At 41.0% G+C, this 17,896-nt stretch overlaps 1 protein-coding gene across 1 annotated transcript in view; it reads right to left on the minus strand.

Annotated features, from left to right (window-relative positions):
* USP22 (ubiquitin specific peptidase 22) overlaps positions 1–17,896 on the minus strand; it is a 200,609-nt gene that overhangs the window by 7,717 nt on the left and 174,996 nt on the right. Inside the window, exons 7-10 of the mRNA XM_075069166.1 lie at positions 16,824–16,971; positions 6,610–6,715; positions 4,384–4,542; positions 1,260–1,386 (exon numbers count right to left, since the gene is read on the minus strand). Coding sequence (XP_074925267.1) covers positions 1,260–1,386; positions 4,384–4,542; positions 6,610–6,715; positions 16,824–16,971 — 540 coding nt within the window. The remainder of the gene's footprint in view (positions 1–1,259; positions 1,387–4,383; positions 4,543–6,609; positions 6,716–16,823; positions 16,972–17,896) is intronic.

The following is a 17,896-nucleotide window of genomic DNA, read 5'->3' on the forward strand; positions in this document are numbered from 1 at the left end:
AAGGGGGAGATGAATTTGTGATACACATCACACTTTCCTCATCCTTTCTGTAGAAGTGGAGAAAGGAAAAAATAGCAGAATGAGATGAATGACTTTCTATTTACAGAAGGCCCCTTTCCCCATTTCTCAGTACTCCTGTCCTATTTACACTCCTAGCTAATTAGTCTCCCTTTGCAATGCCATAACAATTCCCCAGCAACAGAACAGGATGTCAAAAACTCTGACTTATATTCTCTTGATTCTCTGTTCATCTTTCTAATTGCATTATTAACACTGTCAGAACATAGGTTCTTTATGATGAATTTGATATTAGTTAAGCCATATTAAATACCTTACAATTTATCATTACAACAACGTTTGGAATTGAGAGAGATTGGTATAGTGCTTTGATGCATGAAATGTTACATCTTAACTTTTACCAGAGAGGACAAGATGAGTTCCCAAGATCACTTATTTTCCAAAACCTTCAATCACCACGGCTACATAAATGCTAAATTGTACTAAAACCTCTTTCCTACATTGTCACCCACACTGCCTTGCCCCTGTAGCAGTCTCACCTTCTGGACACATTTTCCACTTTGCTAAGGAAAACAAAGAAGTCAGACACCCATGTTCTGCACAGGCTGCCTGCTTTCCAGTACGGCACGGTCATATTACTTGCAGTTAAAGCCATAAACAGTACAGCGCTGGGCTAAGTGACCACCTATTCCACTGTCTCCCATCATGGCATCTGACCTCAGTGGTAAGTTCGAAGTGCTAACTGCCACCACAGTATGATCTTGAGACAAATGGTTGAGATGTTACAGGAAGCTTCTCCATTGCGGCCCTGTAACTTTGGAATGCTTTCCCTTCAAAATACAGAGTACATCTGTGGCATCCTTCCAGCTGAAGTGCATAGTACTTTTATTTTCTCTCTTATTCTCTGTGGCTTGTGGGTAGTAGCTCTATTGTACAGCAGGAATAAGTGCCACTAGGGATTTGTTTTTGTTTGGTTCAGAAATTATTACTTTTTAGTATTTTTTTAAAAAGGTCTATTTTGATAGGGACCCAGAGACATATCGGCAAGGCTGCATTATACAAACAATGATAATGTCCTTAAACTAAAATCTAACCGGAAAAGCCAGCTGTCCTTTAAGTCAGTTTGTTACAATAAATGAATTATAGTGAAGTTAGAGATAGCAGAGAGATCTACAGAAACCAACTCATCCCCCTAGAGCAGAGTCTATGTTCTTTCATCCACCTGTCCTTTGTGAACTTACTTTGAGATGAAAACAGGCCACAATGGGTAATTTCTTCATAGTGAGTTGTTTGGTAGATTCCTGGTATCTATGGCAACCACTGCATTTGATTTTGGCACTGCTTCCTAGATGTTCTGGCCTTGTAAACCTGAAAAATATTAAGTGGGAGGATGCATAATACAGGCAAATTATTTTCAATGCATCTTGGAAACAGTTTGCATTTCCACTTGTAGCCACTTAGCAGCATGCAAGATCAGCTTACATCTTCTCTCAGGAAAGCCAGAGGTGACCTGCTGCCCCTTTCTTCACATATTTCTTAAAGTGCAATCTGAAAATCATGCACAATTTTGCACAGTGCATATTTATGTGTTATAGAAAGATTAGGAAATTGGACAGAGCAGAGTCATTAGTTATAGCTCTATTATACAAGGTAAGTACAAGCGCTGTGTTGAGATAATTATACCCAGAGAACAGATGCTAAGGAAATATGCTTTTTTTTCCTTTTGCAAGATAAATCAGAATTTAAAAAGCTACCAACATAGGAGAGCCCTGTTTCAGATTTCCAACTCGGACATTTACATTTGCTTCCACTTCGGCAAGCTGCCCAAAAATGCATCAGTGGCAGAGAAAGGAGATTGAATCTTGGCTCATCCACCACAACAGAATAGCTCATTTTGAAATAGCTTGTGCAGACTTTTTGTTTTCAAAACCAAAAACGTGGACATGGGAATTCTGAAGCAAAGCCAAATGCTTGCTGTGCTCAGTTACATGCCAGTCCCCAGGACGCTCTTCCAGCTCTCAGGCTGGGGTCAGAGCTCTAGAGGGAGAGAGAAAGGTTTGGATGCAGAGTTCTGTTCAAGGGCAAATTATTGACAACTAAAGGTTTACTTTCGAAATTTAAGTTTTAAGAACTTCCAGCCTGTTACTAAAGTCAGGTGGAAAGAAGTGCTTTATAATCGCTTAATGGGGTGCAGGAAACTGTTAGAGGATGGTTCCTGAAGTAAACACTCAGCCACTGTGCAGACACTCCTAGAAACACAATAAAACAAAAAAATGTTCAAGCTCTGGGAATCCTAATATTAAATCTTCTGTAAAAAAAAAAAAAAAAAAAAAAAAAAGACTAAGAGGACTGACTTTAGTTTTTCTTCTAAATTTAAATTTACAAGCTGTATGCATGTTCCAGTCTCTCTATTAATGTTGGGTTTAAAGTTATTGAAACTTCTTGTAATACATATTAAACTATAAATTGGGCATTTTAGACTACTACAGACCTGACACACTCAAGTGCCTATTGATATTGCTTCTGATCAGCAATCCAACTCTGTTCTCATTTTGCTTGAGGCCACTGCAGCTTCCAAAACTAATCGTAGCCTTCCTGATTGTCTTGATTGAGAAACTTGTATTTCCTTTTCCCATTTGAATACTACCTCTAGCTGTTCCTCTGTTTCTGTTAGAAACGTCACATAATCTCCTGCCATGAAGCATGAAGTGCCTCCATGTTTCTGGTCTTTGTCACTTTTCTGCTAGCCCATTTTCTTCGTTACAGCCAGCTGCAAGCTGTACCATCACTTCTATACAGATACCACCCAGTTGTACATCTTCCTCGTCTCATTCTTTGATGCTCAATCTGCCTATCAGCTCTTGGCTGGATCAGAACCTATCTACTCGAGGATTCAATGAAATCCTCTTCTTGGCACAAAAAAGCCCTCTTTTACCATGTGACTTCAACTTTAATACCCAAACCAGAAATCTTAGTGGTATCTTTGAGCCTGAAGATTTTTCCTTCCACATGGCCTTTTTTTGGGGTGGTGGTGGAGGTGGTGTAATTCTACTCACCATTCCCAGAATATCACCAGAATTTACCCACCTTTGCCTGGATTTTGCCTTTGCAGAAATCTTTATTCATGCATTAGTCACTTCTCCTCACAGTTGTATTAATATCCTGGTTTTACTGAATCCACAATTTTTAAAACTTCAGGGAGTTTAGAATTCTGGAGCACTATAAAAGTACTCTCTTAGTCCAGGAAGCCGGAATAGATGCATCTGACTCTTCAGTCACTTTTGCTGGCTCCCTATTCATCTGTACGTCCAATTCAAAACTGCCCCTGGTTTTGAAAACTCCATGATTTGCTTCTCTCCCACACCCCATGGCAACTTTACAGTTGGGGGGATAGGGGGAAGGGGAATCGTGTCCAATTGTGTTTCTCTACCTTACAGCAGAGTTAAGTATCACACTTGACAATGCATTATGCTCTATGTGAACATTAAATGTGTAACAAACTGCGCTGTGAAGCGTTTTTCAGGCGCTTGTCCAGCTGTTTTGAGCCTCAGGAGGCTGAACCAGAGCACAAATGTAGTTCTATCCCAGATGCATCATTTCCCCTGTACAAAATGGTTTAAGTCAGTAGGTCTGTTTTGTTTTTAAAAAACTGTCATAATAGCTGTGAATGAAAGATTTGAGTTAAGGTGTCTTCCTTAACCTTCACTCAACCATATCATGGTATTATAGCTCAGAGCAGGCAAGATTAGTATCTATTCTAACACCCAGCAATGCCAATCATAACAGTCTGGCTGAAGGACAGTCTCAGCTTTCCATTTTCTTATTTAATTTATTTTCACTTATTATGAGTGAGGTTAGTATCTTCAAGAAGTGCTGCACTGACAGTCCTGGAGACTGAAGTCCTCTATCCACGTAACAAGCATGAGTAACGTAGGCTCTCTTACATTGTGCCTCAGCCAGGCCTGGAGAGCCCATTTCTAAAGGTGAGTGGGCAGAGAACTCTCCATGGCCCGTTTGACCCATGGCTTCTCTGCAGACAGCACCACGAAGGGGGATATTTACTACTAATTGTGTCGGAGGTTTTTGTGATATGCATACATAGCCCTGGGTGCTGGATTGAGAGCCAAACTCATTTCTCATAGAATACAACCAGTAGATTATCACATGGCAACTGATTTTGGTCACACTTTGTTAGAGATTAAAATCAAACAAAACCAACCACAACAAATTTAAGTGCATGTTATGTACTACAAGATGGCTGAGGAATATTGCTGTGGGAATATGTTAGTTTGCTTTGTTGGTTGCCATTATTTCTTCTTTGTGGACAGCAGAAGGGAGCAAGATTCTGTTTGCCATATGTTGTACCTTCGCAAGCAGTCTGTGAGCGTGGTGGTGCCCGATACATGGCTTTCCCCATTCACCACACTGCCGTCACTCCCTGGGCTTAGTGGCCAAAATGGTGTAGAAGAGCCTGGCAAATCCAAACTGATGTCCCAGAACGGGTCTATCGTTGTGGAAACACCACTAGGAAAAAGAATGAAGTTTAGCATTTGACCCAAGGAGTTAAAAGTACCAGTCCAAAACATATGATTTACTATATGGTATAAACTGGACATTTACTGGAAAAGGCAACCACTTCAACTTCATCCCTACAGGGCACTCAGACTACATAAAGCTTATCTGACAAAACAGCTGCACTCAGTACCATATTTACACAGCCAGTTCCGTTACTGGAGATTTATTTAAAAAGCACAAAGGAAAACCACCGATTTTAGGAAATTTACTGCATGTTTTGAATGCAGGATATAAATTTGCTACAGTCTACAGTTTAATGGAGTTCAGTGATTTAGAGCCAAATGGTTGGGTTCCTCTGAGATGCAGAATCTGGCCTGCATCTTGGGATGAAAGTGCTAAGGTGTTTCTATTTAGACTGCTGCACTATCGGTGTTCAGACAAAAAAAAGAGAACATTGAATATCAAGAGTATATCTGGTGTGCGTGTTGGAACTTCAGAGTTCACTCTACAATCTGCCATGGCACTTGGAAACTGAGATCTTAGAGCATACCAGAATCAGAAAGTACATTATATTCCTGCTCATGTTTCTCTACAAGGCAACTGAAGACAAACCCAGTGGCTACAGGTGATTGGAGACGTCGCTCAGAAAGCTTTAACCTCCATTCCCTTGAACCTTTCCTTCTACCATTCAGATTTGTATGTGATTCTTGCTTCCAAATGCTAACTTTTTTTGTTTATGAAAGAATGTCCCACCTGTGCTCTTTATCTGCTCTTCTGGCCTCCTCCTTCCTCTAAACAACACCTCTTCTGGACTAAAAATCTAAGTTCACAACTTCCCACTTTCATTCAGCTTCACTAGGGCAAAATATTTGAAATGGTCAAAAGAAAAAATATGCAACATTTGCAGATACTAATTTCAAGCTGCCAAACTTATTTTTATGCCTTGAGTCACCTGACTTTTTAACTCCCATCTTTCCTTGTTAATTTTCTTACAAATTCTGACATCAGATATTATTCTTAGTAGAGGGCAGCTGTGATGATACCACACCTAGGCTACCATTGTCAGATATGGACTCTGTGGGTCCAAAAGACAAAGACTAGCATTTCACGCTTTTTCCCACGATGCTCAATCACTCCTATAGTGAAATCTCTGTAGGTCAGTCCAGGAGCGGCGCCAGGGTTTTTGGCGCCCTAGGTGGGGGTCCTTCCGCGCTCCTGATTGGCAGCAATTCTGTGGCGGAGGGGTGGGGGGTGGTTCCTTTCACGTTCCCAGTCTTTGGGGCACTTCAGCGGCGGGTCCTGGAGCGCGGAAGGACCCTCCGCCACCGAATTGCCACCCATGGTGGCAAAATGCTGCCCTCCCAAATCCTGGTGCCCCAGGCGACCGCCAAGGTCGCCTAAATGGAAGCGCCGGCCCCGGGTCAGTCAGGAAAACTGAGTACAACAACTGATTAAAATGAGCTGCGTACAACAGTTCATCAGCAAGATAGTGTAGACAGTTTGGGGAATGCAAGATAAGACCAAAAAATATGTAGTGGAGCTCCAACTCCCCGATCGATGTCAAATGGCTTAAAGTAAGCCACCTTGGCCGATAACATAGAACAGAAAGAATTCTTCCCCTGACTCCAGTAAACCTTTATTTTCCTCTTATTTAAGTTTACCTAAAGCCAGACCTCTAGAAACCTTTGCCTCCAAAACCTAAGGCTCAGAATTGAAGAAAAATGATAAATGTGGCTGCATGTAAGAGTTCTCTTTCTTCAAGTCTGGTACACCTGCATATTCCTTATCAAAAGGGAATTTGCCTTGGAAGTCTTCTGATAATGAATTTTGAAATTATCCAAATTTTGGTAGGCTAATCGAACTCTAACCTAAAATGCAAAATCCTATAAACGTGTGGTATTTTTTCCAGGCAGATTTTTCAGTACATCTTGATCTATGACCCTTGCCTTCTATTTGCTCGTGTTTAGGTGATGTGTAATTAAACAATACGGTGCAAGAAAAAAGACCCAGTATGATCCTGCACTGTTGGACCAGCCCCATCCTGTCTGAGTGCAGAATTAACCAAATGACACTTACTGGCAGACTTGACAAGTGACATCAGACTGTAGTCCGCCTGTGAAGATTTGGTCTATGATGCAGTTACAGTGGTTGGGGTTGTTGGCCTTCTTCCCATTATCATCACCTGCAGGAAAGCAAATGAAATCTTTGTAATAAGTTCTCACATGTGCCCCACCAGTTCCTATGGGCAGTTTGGAATCTCATATTCACTGTATATTTAAGAAAACAAGGGTTCAAGAACACGCCTCTGGTGGAGTATAAAACACCGTGGAAAAAAGTTTAAATGCAATTTTGTGTTTCAGCAGAGATGGGGCTTTAAGGTAATGTGGACAGCCAGCCAATCTCAGTTCTACTCTGAGGCCAGGTCTACACTGCGACTTTAAATCGGTTTAATGGCCGATATACCGATTTAACGCTGTATCCGTTCACATGACGTCGTCATTAATATCGAGTTAAACGGCTCCTTAAATCGATTTCGGAACTCCTCCCAAACGAGAGGAGTAGCGCTAAATTCGATAGTGATAACTCGGATTAGGGTTCATGTGGACGGAAATCGACGTTATTGGCCTCCGGGCGGCATCCCAGAGTGCAGCACTGACCGCTCTGGACAGCAATCTGAACTCGGATGCAGCGGGCAGGTAAACAGGAAAAGCCCCGCGAACTTTTGAATTACATTTCCTGCTTGCCCAGCGTGGAGCTCTGATCAGCACGGCTGGCGATGCAGTCTGAAATCGAAAAAGAGCTCCAGCATAGACCGTACGGGAGATACTAGGTCTGATCGCTGTATGGGGAGACAAATCTGTTGTATCCAGCTCCGTTACAGAACACGAAATGCCAAAGCGTTTGAATAAAAAACTCCAGGATACACAGCGCTGCGTGACAAGCGTAACGGGAAGCCAGAGACTCAAATGGACGCTCATGAAGGGAGGGAGGGGGTACTGAGGACTCCAGCTATCCCACAGTCCACAGCAGTCTCTGAAAATTATTTGCATTCTTGGCTGAGCTCCCAATGTCTGTAGGTTCAAACACAGTGTCTGGCGTGGTTCAGGGAACAGCTCCTCAGTTTATTTCCCCCCACCACCACGTGAAAAAAAAAAGGGAAAGATTGCTGTGCTATGGCGTTTGCTCAATGCACTCCGCGAAAAAGGCGCCAAAGGGTTGTCTGCTGCCTTCACAAAGGGAGGGGTGAGGCTGTACCCAGCACCACCCGGGGAAATGTTTTCTGCCCCATCAGGCACTGTGCTCTCAACACGGAAGTGGGAACTATGGGATAGCTGAGGAACAGCTACCCACAGTGCACCGCTCCTGAAATCGATGGTAGCTTTGGACCATGGACGCAAACAATCGATTTTAGGATCCCACTGTGGACGCGCTAAACCGATTTTATTAGATCTGTTTTGTAATATCGGTTTAAGCTAATTCGAAATAATCGTGCAGTGTAGACGTACCCTGAGATAGCCCACTCTTGCTTTGTAGAGTGATCTGCTTTGCTCTGTCAGGTATGAGGGTTGGTTCCAAAGCTAAAAGGTGCTGCCAAGGCAGCTAATGAAAATGACTATTTAAAAACCACTAACAGGGCCACTGAGTGGCATTCGCAGTTGAATAAACAGACAGCCTTTGCTGTAGCAGCAGTGATTTCCACACAGGTAAAGCACACAAGTGTGTGCTATTTTCTTACATTAATTCAGAGGATAGGTTATGCAGAGATGAAGATAATGGCTATTTTTAACTGTCCTTCCTTAATCAGCTTGCTAGAGCAAAAGACTAAGGTTGTGCTAAGGCTCCATTAACTTTCAGTCTGGTGCCTATATCCTATCCTTTCATCATAATCACTGTCCTTGTGTTCTGAAGTTTTCATCAGTAAGAAAAAGAAAGATAGTAAAGCTCTCTGGGAGGCTAGACTATAAGGTAAAGTCATGTCTACTTCAAGCTTATTCATGGAGAGACTGAAGCTTCTCTGCTTTATGACTGGGATCTTAATGGCATTAACTGAATGCACCATTCATAAAGGTTTGGTCTAGCAATCCTAATGCAGGTCTGATTACCAAGAACTCTAAAATACAAATCTCTGCTCTGATACACATTCTTTATCCAGCTTTGGGCAATTCTTAGCCTCTGTGCCTCAGTTTCCTCATTACTAAAATGAGGATAATACATTTACTTTTCTACCTTACAAGGTTGTTGTGAGGATGAATCAAAGTCTGCGAAGTGCTTACTCCTGTATCTACAGTAGGGTGACTGTTGTTGAAACAACACATACACATGGGTGGAACCAGTTCACAACAGCTGGTAACTATTTCGTAAAGTATGTTTTGAAATTTTTTCCAAAAATCTATTATAACAGAGGCTGCTAGCACAGCTAGAATTAGGTTAAGAAGTGCAAACACTAAAAATTGCTTTAGACTATATTTTAGTTTCAGAAATGGAATACTAAGGAGGCTTAGCACTCAATCAACAGAGCTCCTAAAAAAGATTTTCAATCACTAGGACAAAAGAGCAAACTAAAAGCATACAAAAGCAGAAAAAATTTGAGTTACATTTCAAGTACTTTAATTTGGCTCTGACTGTTTACAATAATCTAATAGCAACAGATTTTTAAAACTGAAATTATGGAAAATTGTTGAAAATATAAATTGACGGACTGACAAAAATTCCAACCTGTGCCTAATGTGGAATAAATGAGATAAGATCATAAGAATGGCCATACTGGGTCCGACCAAAGGTCCATCTAGCCCAGTATCCTGTTTTCTGACAGTGGCCAATGCCAGATGCCCAATAGGAAATGAACAGAACAGGGAATCAAGTGATCCATCCCTGCCTGTCCTGGTTAAGAGGTGAGAATTACTTAGTCACACTGGGTTTTTTAGGTTAATTATATCCTAAATGGCTCAGAGAAGATCTCAGAGATTCTGCAGCTTCTTGCCTTACAGGTACTTCTGGTCACTAAAACATACTCAGGAATCGTTTGCAAGAAAGAGAAACAAATGGCTTAAGTAAATAACATTTTAAAAAAAAGTTAGAATATACACATTGCAAGTAGATTTACAGTCTAGTTTTAGAACAAAGTGCTCCTGGCTGAAAGTTGCATCAGCCCCTACACCTTGGAAATTTATGATTTAGAGTTTCAACGTGTGGATTTCTAAAATACAGGTTTCAGTTACCCTATTCCTGAATCTAGAACCTTCAAGATTTTTAAAAGGTTTAAGTTATGCTCAAAGTTCAAATCAATCTAATGAATTCTTTAAGAATATAAACCCTTGCTGTTCACCTTTATAAAAGACCATTTATAATTTGTAACACATGGATTTTAATAGTGATTTAAGATATTTTATCTTCGTTTTTAAATTTGCATTTCAGTTCCCCTTTAAAGATACTGTAGAGATAGTTATGTCACTATAATCCCATCATCTGAAATTAATTCCCCGCCCCACCCCCCTTCTTGTTTTGGAGTGGGCAGAACCAGAGAAACAGGCTCCACGGATTTTCATTGGTCCTCAGCTAATGTCCCCACTGCATACTTTAATAGACAGCCATTTCTGCCCACAGGAGACTAAGAATACTCCCTTTTCAATTACACAAGTCAATTAGGCTCAGTGATGAGGGGGTCTCAAAAGAATATCTTGCAAGCTTGTTCACAGTTAAACAGAAGGGCATTACCACTCACATCATCTCCCATGACATCTGGTTAGAAAGACGGAAAAAAATAATACTGCCACCTCCTCGCACTTGTCAGTCTATATCTATATCTCTCTCTCTATATCTCTCTATATAAAAAAGGAACTGAAAAGAGGCGGGGAGAGGAAACATTACGCACTTGAATACTAGCAGCTGGAACTGACTGTGCTGTTGTAGTTAAGGTTCTATTCAGCATATTCATCATATCATGCGGTAAATTCTACTTTCACAGGCTCATACAATAGCCATAAGAAATCACACCACGTACAACAGGAATTTCTCATAAAAGAAAATCAACCAAAGTTTTTTTTTTATTTAAAAAAAACACACACCATACCTCACAATTGCTTGAATATATGCATATACAAATTGCTCTGATTAAATAAATATAAATATATATATGGAGATATACCTATCTCATAGAACTGGAAGGGATCCCAAAAGGTCAGCCCCCTCAAGGATTGAACTCACAACCCTGGGTTTAGCAGACCAGTGCTCATACCACTAAGCTATCCCTCCTCATTGTGCATTTCTTCCAATTCCCCCTCTCTGCCTCCACTACACCCCCCAACCCCCTTCTCCACAATTCACACTCCCCACTTCCACTCACTCCCTGGCTGGCCTCCACTGTTAACCCTCCCCACATATATACACCCTATCCCCCTTGCTCCATCCACTGCACCCAAACCCCAGTCACTAGTCCCACTATTCACCCTCCCTACATCACATTCCAAACCCCCACACTACACCCCCCAACCTCCCCTTCTGGCCCCTACTATTCATCCTCCCCACATACACCCTCAACCTCACTCGCTGGCCCCCATTATTTACCTTCCCCACATACACCCCATGCCCCTTGCTGGCCCACACTACATCCCCCAACCTCGCTCGCTAGCCCCCATTTATCCACCCTCCCCACATACACCCAGCCCTGCCCGCCCCAGCAGCACTCCTGGCGGCCCCGGGGAGAAAGAGGCCAGGGGCTCCAGGCCCCACCACCACCGAGGTGGAGCAAGATCCGGACGCGTCTGCCGCTTGGGCTCGTGCAGCCGCAAACAAAAGGCCAAGGCGCAGAAGGTGTTCCCTCCCTCTATTGTTAAACAGCTTGGATTTAGATTAAATGTAAACATTTTACAATAAGCCTAATAGTGTAATCATTTCCTTAATTTGGAAAACTGAAAGAGTGGCAACAGTTCACAAGTAGTAGTTCCTTTAAGTATATGAGATGTTCCTTCATATGCATACTAGATATGTTTATAGAAAGGCCATAAAATCATCTGCAAACATTATAGCAGCATTTGCATGTTCGTTTCTCCAGAGTCTGGCACTTCTTTAAAGGTATCACAATGCTTTGTTTTACAACCATAGTTTTTTATTTTTAACTAAAAAAGGGACACATCAGAAATTAAGTCCTTCAGCTTAACGTTGGGGACATGTGCTATGAACATATACTTGTTCCATACCTCTGTTGAAAAGTTCCATTCTCACAAGCAGGTAATACTTACTGAAATTTATAAGAAACTCAGAAGACTAGAAGTTTTGCAGATTTCTCTCCCTTACCTGTTCACAAGAACTAGGCAGTCAGGCAGAATGTGTGACAGTACAGCGCAACATGCACACCCCTGATTCCCAAACCCAGAATTCTGGATTTGCTGTATGTCACTTAGAATCCAAACTTCTCAGCTACGTGGCAAACCTTATCAGGGGTAGGTGCTGACAGGTTCTTCAGAATCAGAAGAAAATATATATAACGTCAGGCTCAACATCAGACTTGTCAATTTTGACAATGACCCTTTAAAATTACTAGGCTGTAAAAGCTAGAGTCTAAACAGTAATGTTATTTGAATTTAATTTTTGTATGCAGTATTCTACTGTATTTTGAAAATGCAGCTACTGTAATGGACCAGCTTTTGTTCATAGTTCAATCTGCTCAAGACTGTTATATGCCATACTACAGCTCAATATCTCCTCCTCCGCAGTGACTCAGGCCTGCATCTGCTGCTACCCATTAGTGCCTGTGCTACTCTTTGCTGCTTGGTTGGTGGTGTCCTTGCAACAAGAATAGTCAGCCAGTGGGGCTTTCATCTTTAACAGGGACCTCCATAGGCCTGAATTTCAACCTTTAACTGTGGTCTTGCACACAAAGGTTGGCCTACATATGGAGCTACTCCATACAACTCCGTGTGTGGACTCTTATCCTGGGATTAGCAAATCCACACATGGAGTTATTCCAGACTAACTACTATGCTTTAAATTCACACCCTACCTTAATCTGAATGAACTTTCAAGTACAGCCAAGACCTAAAAGAAGAAAGAGAAACTAACTAGGTACAAATTATCCTATGTTCTGGGATACATACTAGATTGAAACAAAAAATGTTCAGATGTCATCAGCTCCATTTTTCAGGGGCGCTTGTAAGATTGGCACTCTTAGGTGGATTTCTTTCAAAGAAGGGGTCATTAAGCTTAGACTGATGTCACCTTAAAGCTAATTTTCCAATTTTCAGGCAGGGCAGCATTATACATTTTTACTTTTCTTTAATACAAGTTTAGAGATTTGCAAATCCCAGAGAATCCCACATCAAACACTGGGATGGCAAGTTGCAAACAATGCCTTTACATCTGGTCTACTGTATAAAAATGTAAGCAACAGAGGTCAGGTAACTGTTCTACACATTTTCTGTACCTTCTTCAGTTCAGGTCAAGACTTCAAAGTCTGCATATTAATTTGTCATACATGATTATTTAGAGGTCCAAGTCTCAAAATTATGGTTTTAAGATACATGCCAATAGACTGTCTGATATGCAGTTTACTCCTCAGGCAAATAAAGTGCAAGATGGGAAAACAGAGCAAGATCTCACTGCCTGCCCAAGGCAGTCTGAGCTTTAAACCCACTTTGTCTTGTTGAGATAAAATCCAATAAAGATCAAAGCCTGAATCTCAACAGTGAGCAAGGTGGTGGAAGTGGCCCTCAGCTACAGCATCTGCAAGTGCCCAGATACGATGCTGCCATAACAACATAACCATTAAAATTACCCTGGCCAGTGAGGCAAATACAAAGCACATTGCCATTTATTAACCTGCATAATCTCGCTGAAAATGCTTAAGAGCCCAAATAAGGGTTTTTTTAAAGCTAGAGGCAGAAGACAGCAATGCAACATTCAGACTTCAGAGAAGGGTCAGGTGCCACCATGAAGCTACTGGATTACCTGTTTTCAAGGACAGAGCAGTTTGCATTTTGGAGAAGAGGCAGGGAAGAGTAGTAAATCAACAATTCACCAGTTTTGTCTTCCCAGAGGCTCCCTCCCTTTTGCTAATCCATCATTTCGGCTGGAGAAAGCTCAATCTAGCTCCCTTTCCAACACGTCAACACTGTTTTTTCGATTGGCCCATTGGAAAGGAATGGGGTACAAGGCACAGGTGCTACAAAAGCAGGCCTGATTCTCAGTTACTCTAAGATACTTTTATGCTACCCTTGCAGCAGAAAGGGGCATTAAAGTGGGGAAAAAACAGACCCCTGAGAATACCCATGCTTAGAGGCCCTTCCTGGCCAATGCAGAGCTGGCATAAAGCTTCTTTTCCAGCCCTGCTCCCTGGCATGGAGGGTGAATCAGGAGCATGGCTGGAGTGCACTGGTGTATGATTATTCCATGTTTCCGAGGCCATTAGGGGACAATGAGAAACAGAGTATAAATTAAACCAGCTTCAGAGTTTCTCTGACTTACATCAGGGGTCAGGCAGGCTCCTGCATGGCCTGAGAATACATAGCTTTTAGCCACCTTAATTACACACTTCCATGATCCCCCTTTCCACTTAAAGTGAAGAAAAGGAGTAACTCAAAATCAGTGCCCCTCTCTCCAGCTTGGGGCCCAAACAAATCCACACCACTCAACACACTCTTTTCCTGAAGACCATCAGCCTGGCCTAGATATGGACCTTTAGCTGCTTAGGTGTATAGTGGGTCTGAAACAGTGCTGCAAAGTTTAATTTTTACTACCACTAAATCTTGGTGGCGTATGTTTTACTACTCAAGCTTAAAATGGAGTGTGCACATAAGATACTCCAAACTTCCCTCTGTTCTCAGGGTGAAGCGGACAGTGTTCTAAGAAGCTGGCGGGAGCGTATAGAGAAGAGACAAGATTAATTTACAGTAAATAGCTCCACTACCCCTCATTCTAGTAGTTGAGCAATTATGCATTTTACAGCATAAAGGCACCGTGAAATTTGGGAGATTCCAAACCGATAGTCAGTAGTGACAGAGTGATGGCCAGCAGCAAGGGCTCCTGAACAAAGAAGTAGTGTTTGTGACTCTACACTTAAAATATTTTGATGGTAACATTTGAGATAGATTGCTACAGAACTGCAAGCCTCAAAAGCTCTGTCTAGCCAATTTGAATTTATACTACTGGCACAGGAGGAATATCTGATTAGTGCAGCATTAGTATGCATAATCTCACTAGCAGCAGTATCTAATGAGTACATAAATATATGTAACCAGGATGGTTTTCACAATATATAGCTAAACAACCCATTTCCTCCTGAAACAGTTTAAAGTATGTCCATACTAACCTCCTGGTTTGTGCAGGAATCAAACAGTTCAATAACTATCTCACTGTACCATTTACCTTGCAATGACGCAGTCTGCAAACCTATATCATCCCCTAAGGATGCCTCTGTTTCTTCAGCAATTGAGCTTTAAAAACCTTCTGAATGCACAGATGTCACGGTCCTGGCGTCTACACTTCACCATTTACAGTATAATAATAGTTTGAGCTACCTGCATGGATGTAACCAACCCTTGGAATAACTGTTGCACAGCACTCACCTAAAGCTAGCATTGGACAACATGGTAAACGATATCGTATGGTTGGAAACTTACTGACAGCTTGAAAAAACTCGAGAGAAATGTGAAATGCTCCCACATTCATCTGAATGAAATATTAGCTCTGAAGCCTAATGACAACTTGAATGTCCTCTGTTACCACTGAGTATTTTAACAGAGCTGTGCAGCCACTGTACTTCCCTGCTTGGTTGGAAAGGGAAAACTTTCTCCTAGGCCTGTGGCGTAAAACACCCTTGGCTTGAATAAATTTCTGGCAGAGTGGGTGGGTGGAGAAGAGTAGAAAGCTTCTGTGATGGGCTGAATTGATCCAGAGGTTTTAGCAGTGGTGGGGGAATCTTGAGGAAGGCTCATTCTAGAGTTAGCTCTGTAAGATTTATCACATAGGTACATTACCTAAAGCTACTACTTGACTCTCAGTTGACAAAATATTTTCAGATACTTTAATATTAAACTTCAAAAGATTATTGGGACCTTTGCTGGCAGCTGCAAGCTCTCTCATTACAGTTTCAGGGAGAAAGTTACCATTCTCACTTAGACTTGTCAATAAAAGCCCAAGAAATATAAAGTGGCTCGTAGCTAACAGATCAAGAAGCATCAAGAGTTGTAAGATCAATGACTCCGAAACTTTAAAAAGTCTAAAAGAAAAGTGTTCAAGTGTATAGACTGCTTCTTCAGGATCAGCAGAAAATGAGGGCAAAGTCCAGATAGAATCTATTATTTACATACACAGACACCCACTCCCCCTCTTTGGGAAGATACTTTGTCTATTATTAATCTGAACAAATACATTCACTGTAATTACCCAGTATATTCAAACTTGCATTCCATAACGTACAAGGGTATTTCAAAGAAAAGCCAGACTCAAGACATTTCAGTGAAGCAGTGGTATTCTTCCCTCTGACAGTCCTCTTGTAAACCTCAAAACTCATTTGTTTGTAAAAGTGCCTACAGTGCTCTACAACTTCAAAAACAACAGCATCTAACATTTATAGCAGCAGATTGTTTTAAGTGCAATAACACCTGAGGTATTTAAATAAAACGAGTGACAAGACAATAAATTTAGACTTATGGAGTATCAATTCCCTTTACGCACATCAAATAACTAGTTTAGCTAACTGTGGGTCTGACAAACAAGGTTACATATACAGTATATTCTCTTCAGTTCACAGATTGTGTGTGTCTTAAACCTTTCTTAAAATCTTGTTAGTTCATCTTTAAAAATGCGCTAATGAACACTTCAAGACTGAACGGATTTTGAGGTAAGGGTTCCATTCGGTGTCCCACTCAGAGTGCTGTTAAAATGTTGTGCATCACGAATACAGTACTATAAGCAAAACAGTCTTGGACACTTACTTTGCCTCCTTTTGTGTGTTTAGTCAGTACCTTATTGATACATTGAATAAAAGTTTAAAATACCTCAAGTATAAATACAATTTGGATGGCAATTTAAATTACAAGATACTGACTCACATAACCAATAAGGGCAAGCTCGTGACTCAAACCAATATGTGATCTCTCTCTCTCTAAATGTGGATATTTTGGCAGGAGGAAAAGTCTGTTTGATAGATGTATGAAAGAAACGCAAAAACACATTTAAAAAAGAATTTGCTAAATAGGGAGAATACTGTTTTGGAAGACCCAATTTAAGAAGAGATCTCTAACTTTTTTTGATTCACTATTCCTTGTTCATTGACATGCCAGTACAAGCCTTACCTTTGCAGTGTCTGTGTAGCACATCTAATGCAGCAATGAGGAACTCGTGTGCATCCTGTTGCTCGTACCCTGCTAAATGCCTTGCATGCGTCCATACCAGGTGCAATAACCTATATGGAATGTGAGGAGATCGGTGCCCAGAGTAAAACTGCTCAAAGCAAAGAAAAGGACATGATTGTTAACATGATACACAGTCGCTGTGCATGTAGCCATAAAAGAAGTTAGTGACTGGAATTAGGCAACTGAAGTTGAATGAGACTTTAGCTGAGACAATCTTACACTGAAATATCAGTTTTGGTTTTTTTGGGTTTTTTTTTTAAAAACAGATCCTCCAAGTAAGTGGTTTGAGAACAGAATACACTGGACACATTATTTAAATTATAGGCACCTTTTATAGTTTTCATTCTTGCAAGTTCCTATTTTTGTGATTATTAGCCTGCATTATGAATAATGTCATACTGAGGACAGAAATGAGCAGTACTCAAATCTACTCTGGATAGCACACCAGAATCTCTAAAAACGTATTTGCTCTAGATCGAAGACATATCCACACATGTAAGGAGCCAACAAGCATATTTGTACATTCTACCCTTATGTAGAATTAGGGAAAACAAAAAACAATTGGCCATTGGAAAAAATAAATCAACGTCTACTATTAACTACCCCTAGATACCGATGTATGGTAATTGCTGGTGAGTAGTGGCCACTACACATTAAAACTTTGTCTATACGGGGAAATTTACTGGAATGTACATACCAGTATGTCATGTACTGCTGTCAAAGCAACATAAGCTAAATCAGAAAAGGGCATTTTTATTTCTCAGTAAGTGTGGCCACATGGGAAGTTACTCTAGTATAACTATACTGCTATAGTTATAGCAGCATTGTCTATGTGGGCAAATTTACCAGCAAAACTATCTCTGTGTCAAGAGTTCCTCCTGTAAATATAAAAGTTCAATTCCAAATTTACTAACTGAAGTGACATTTCATTTCAAACAAGTGAAATATGTATCATTTGACCTTCCCTGCCCTTTGAAGAAGCATTCTCCAGCAAGGGTGCCCTGCAAGACCAT

The sequence above is a fragment of the Chelonoidis abingdonii genome, chromosome 9 (genome assembly GCF_003597395.2).
Source record: "Chelonoidis abingdonii isolate Lonesome George chromosome 9, CheloAbing_2.0, whole genome shotgun sequence".
Classification (NCBI taxonomy): Eukaryota; Metazoa; Chordata; order Testudines; family Testudinidae; genus Chelonoidis; species Chelonoidis abingdonii.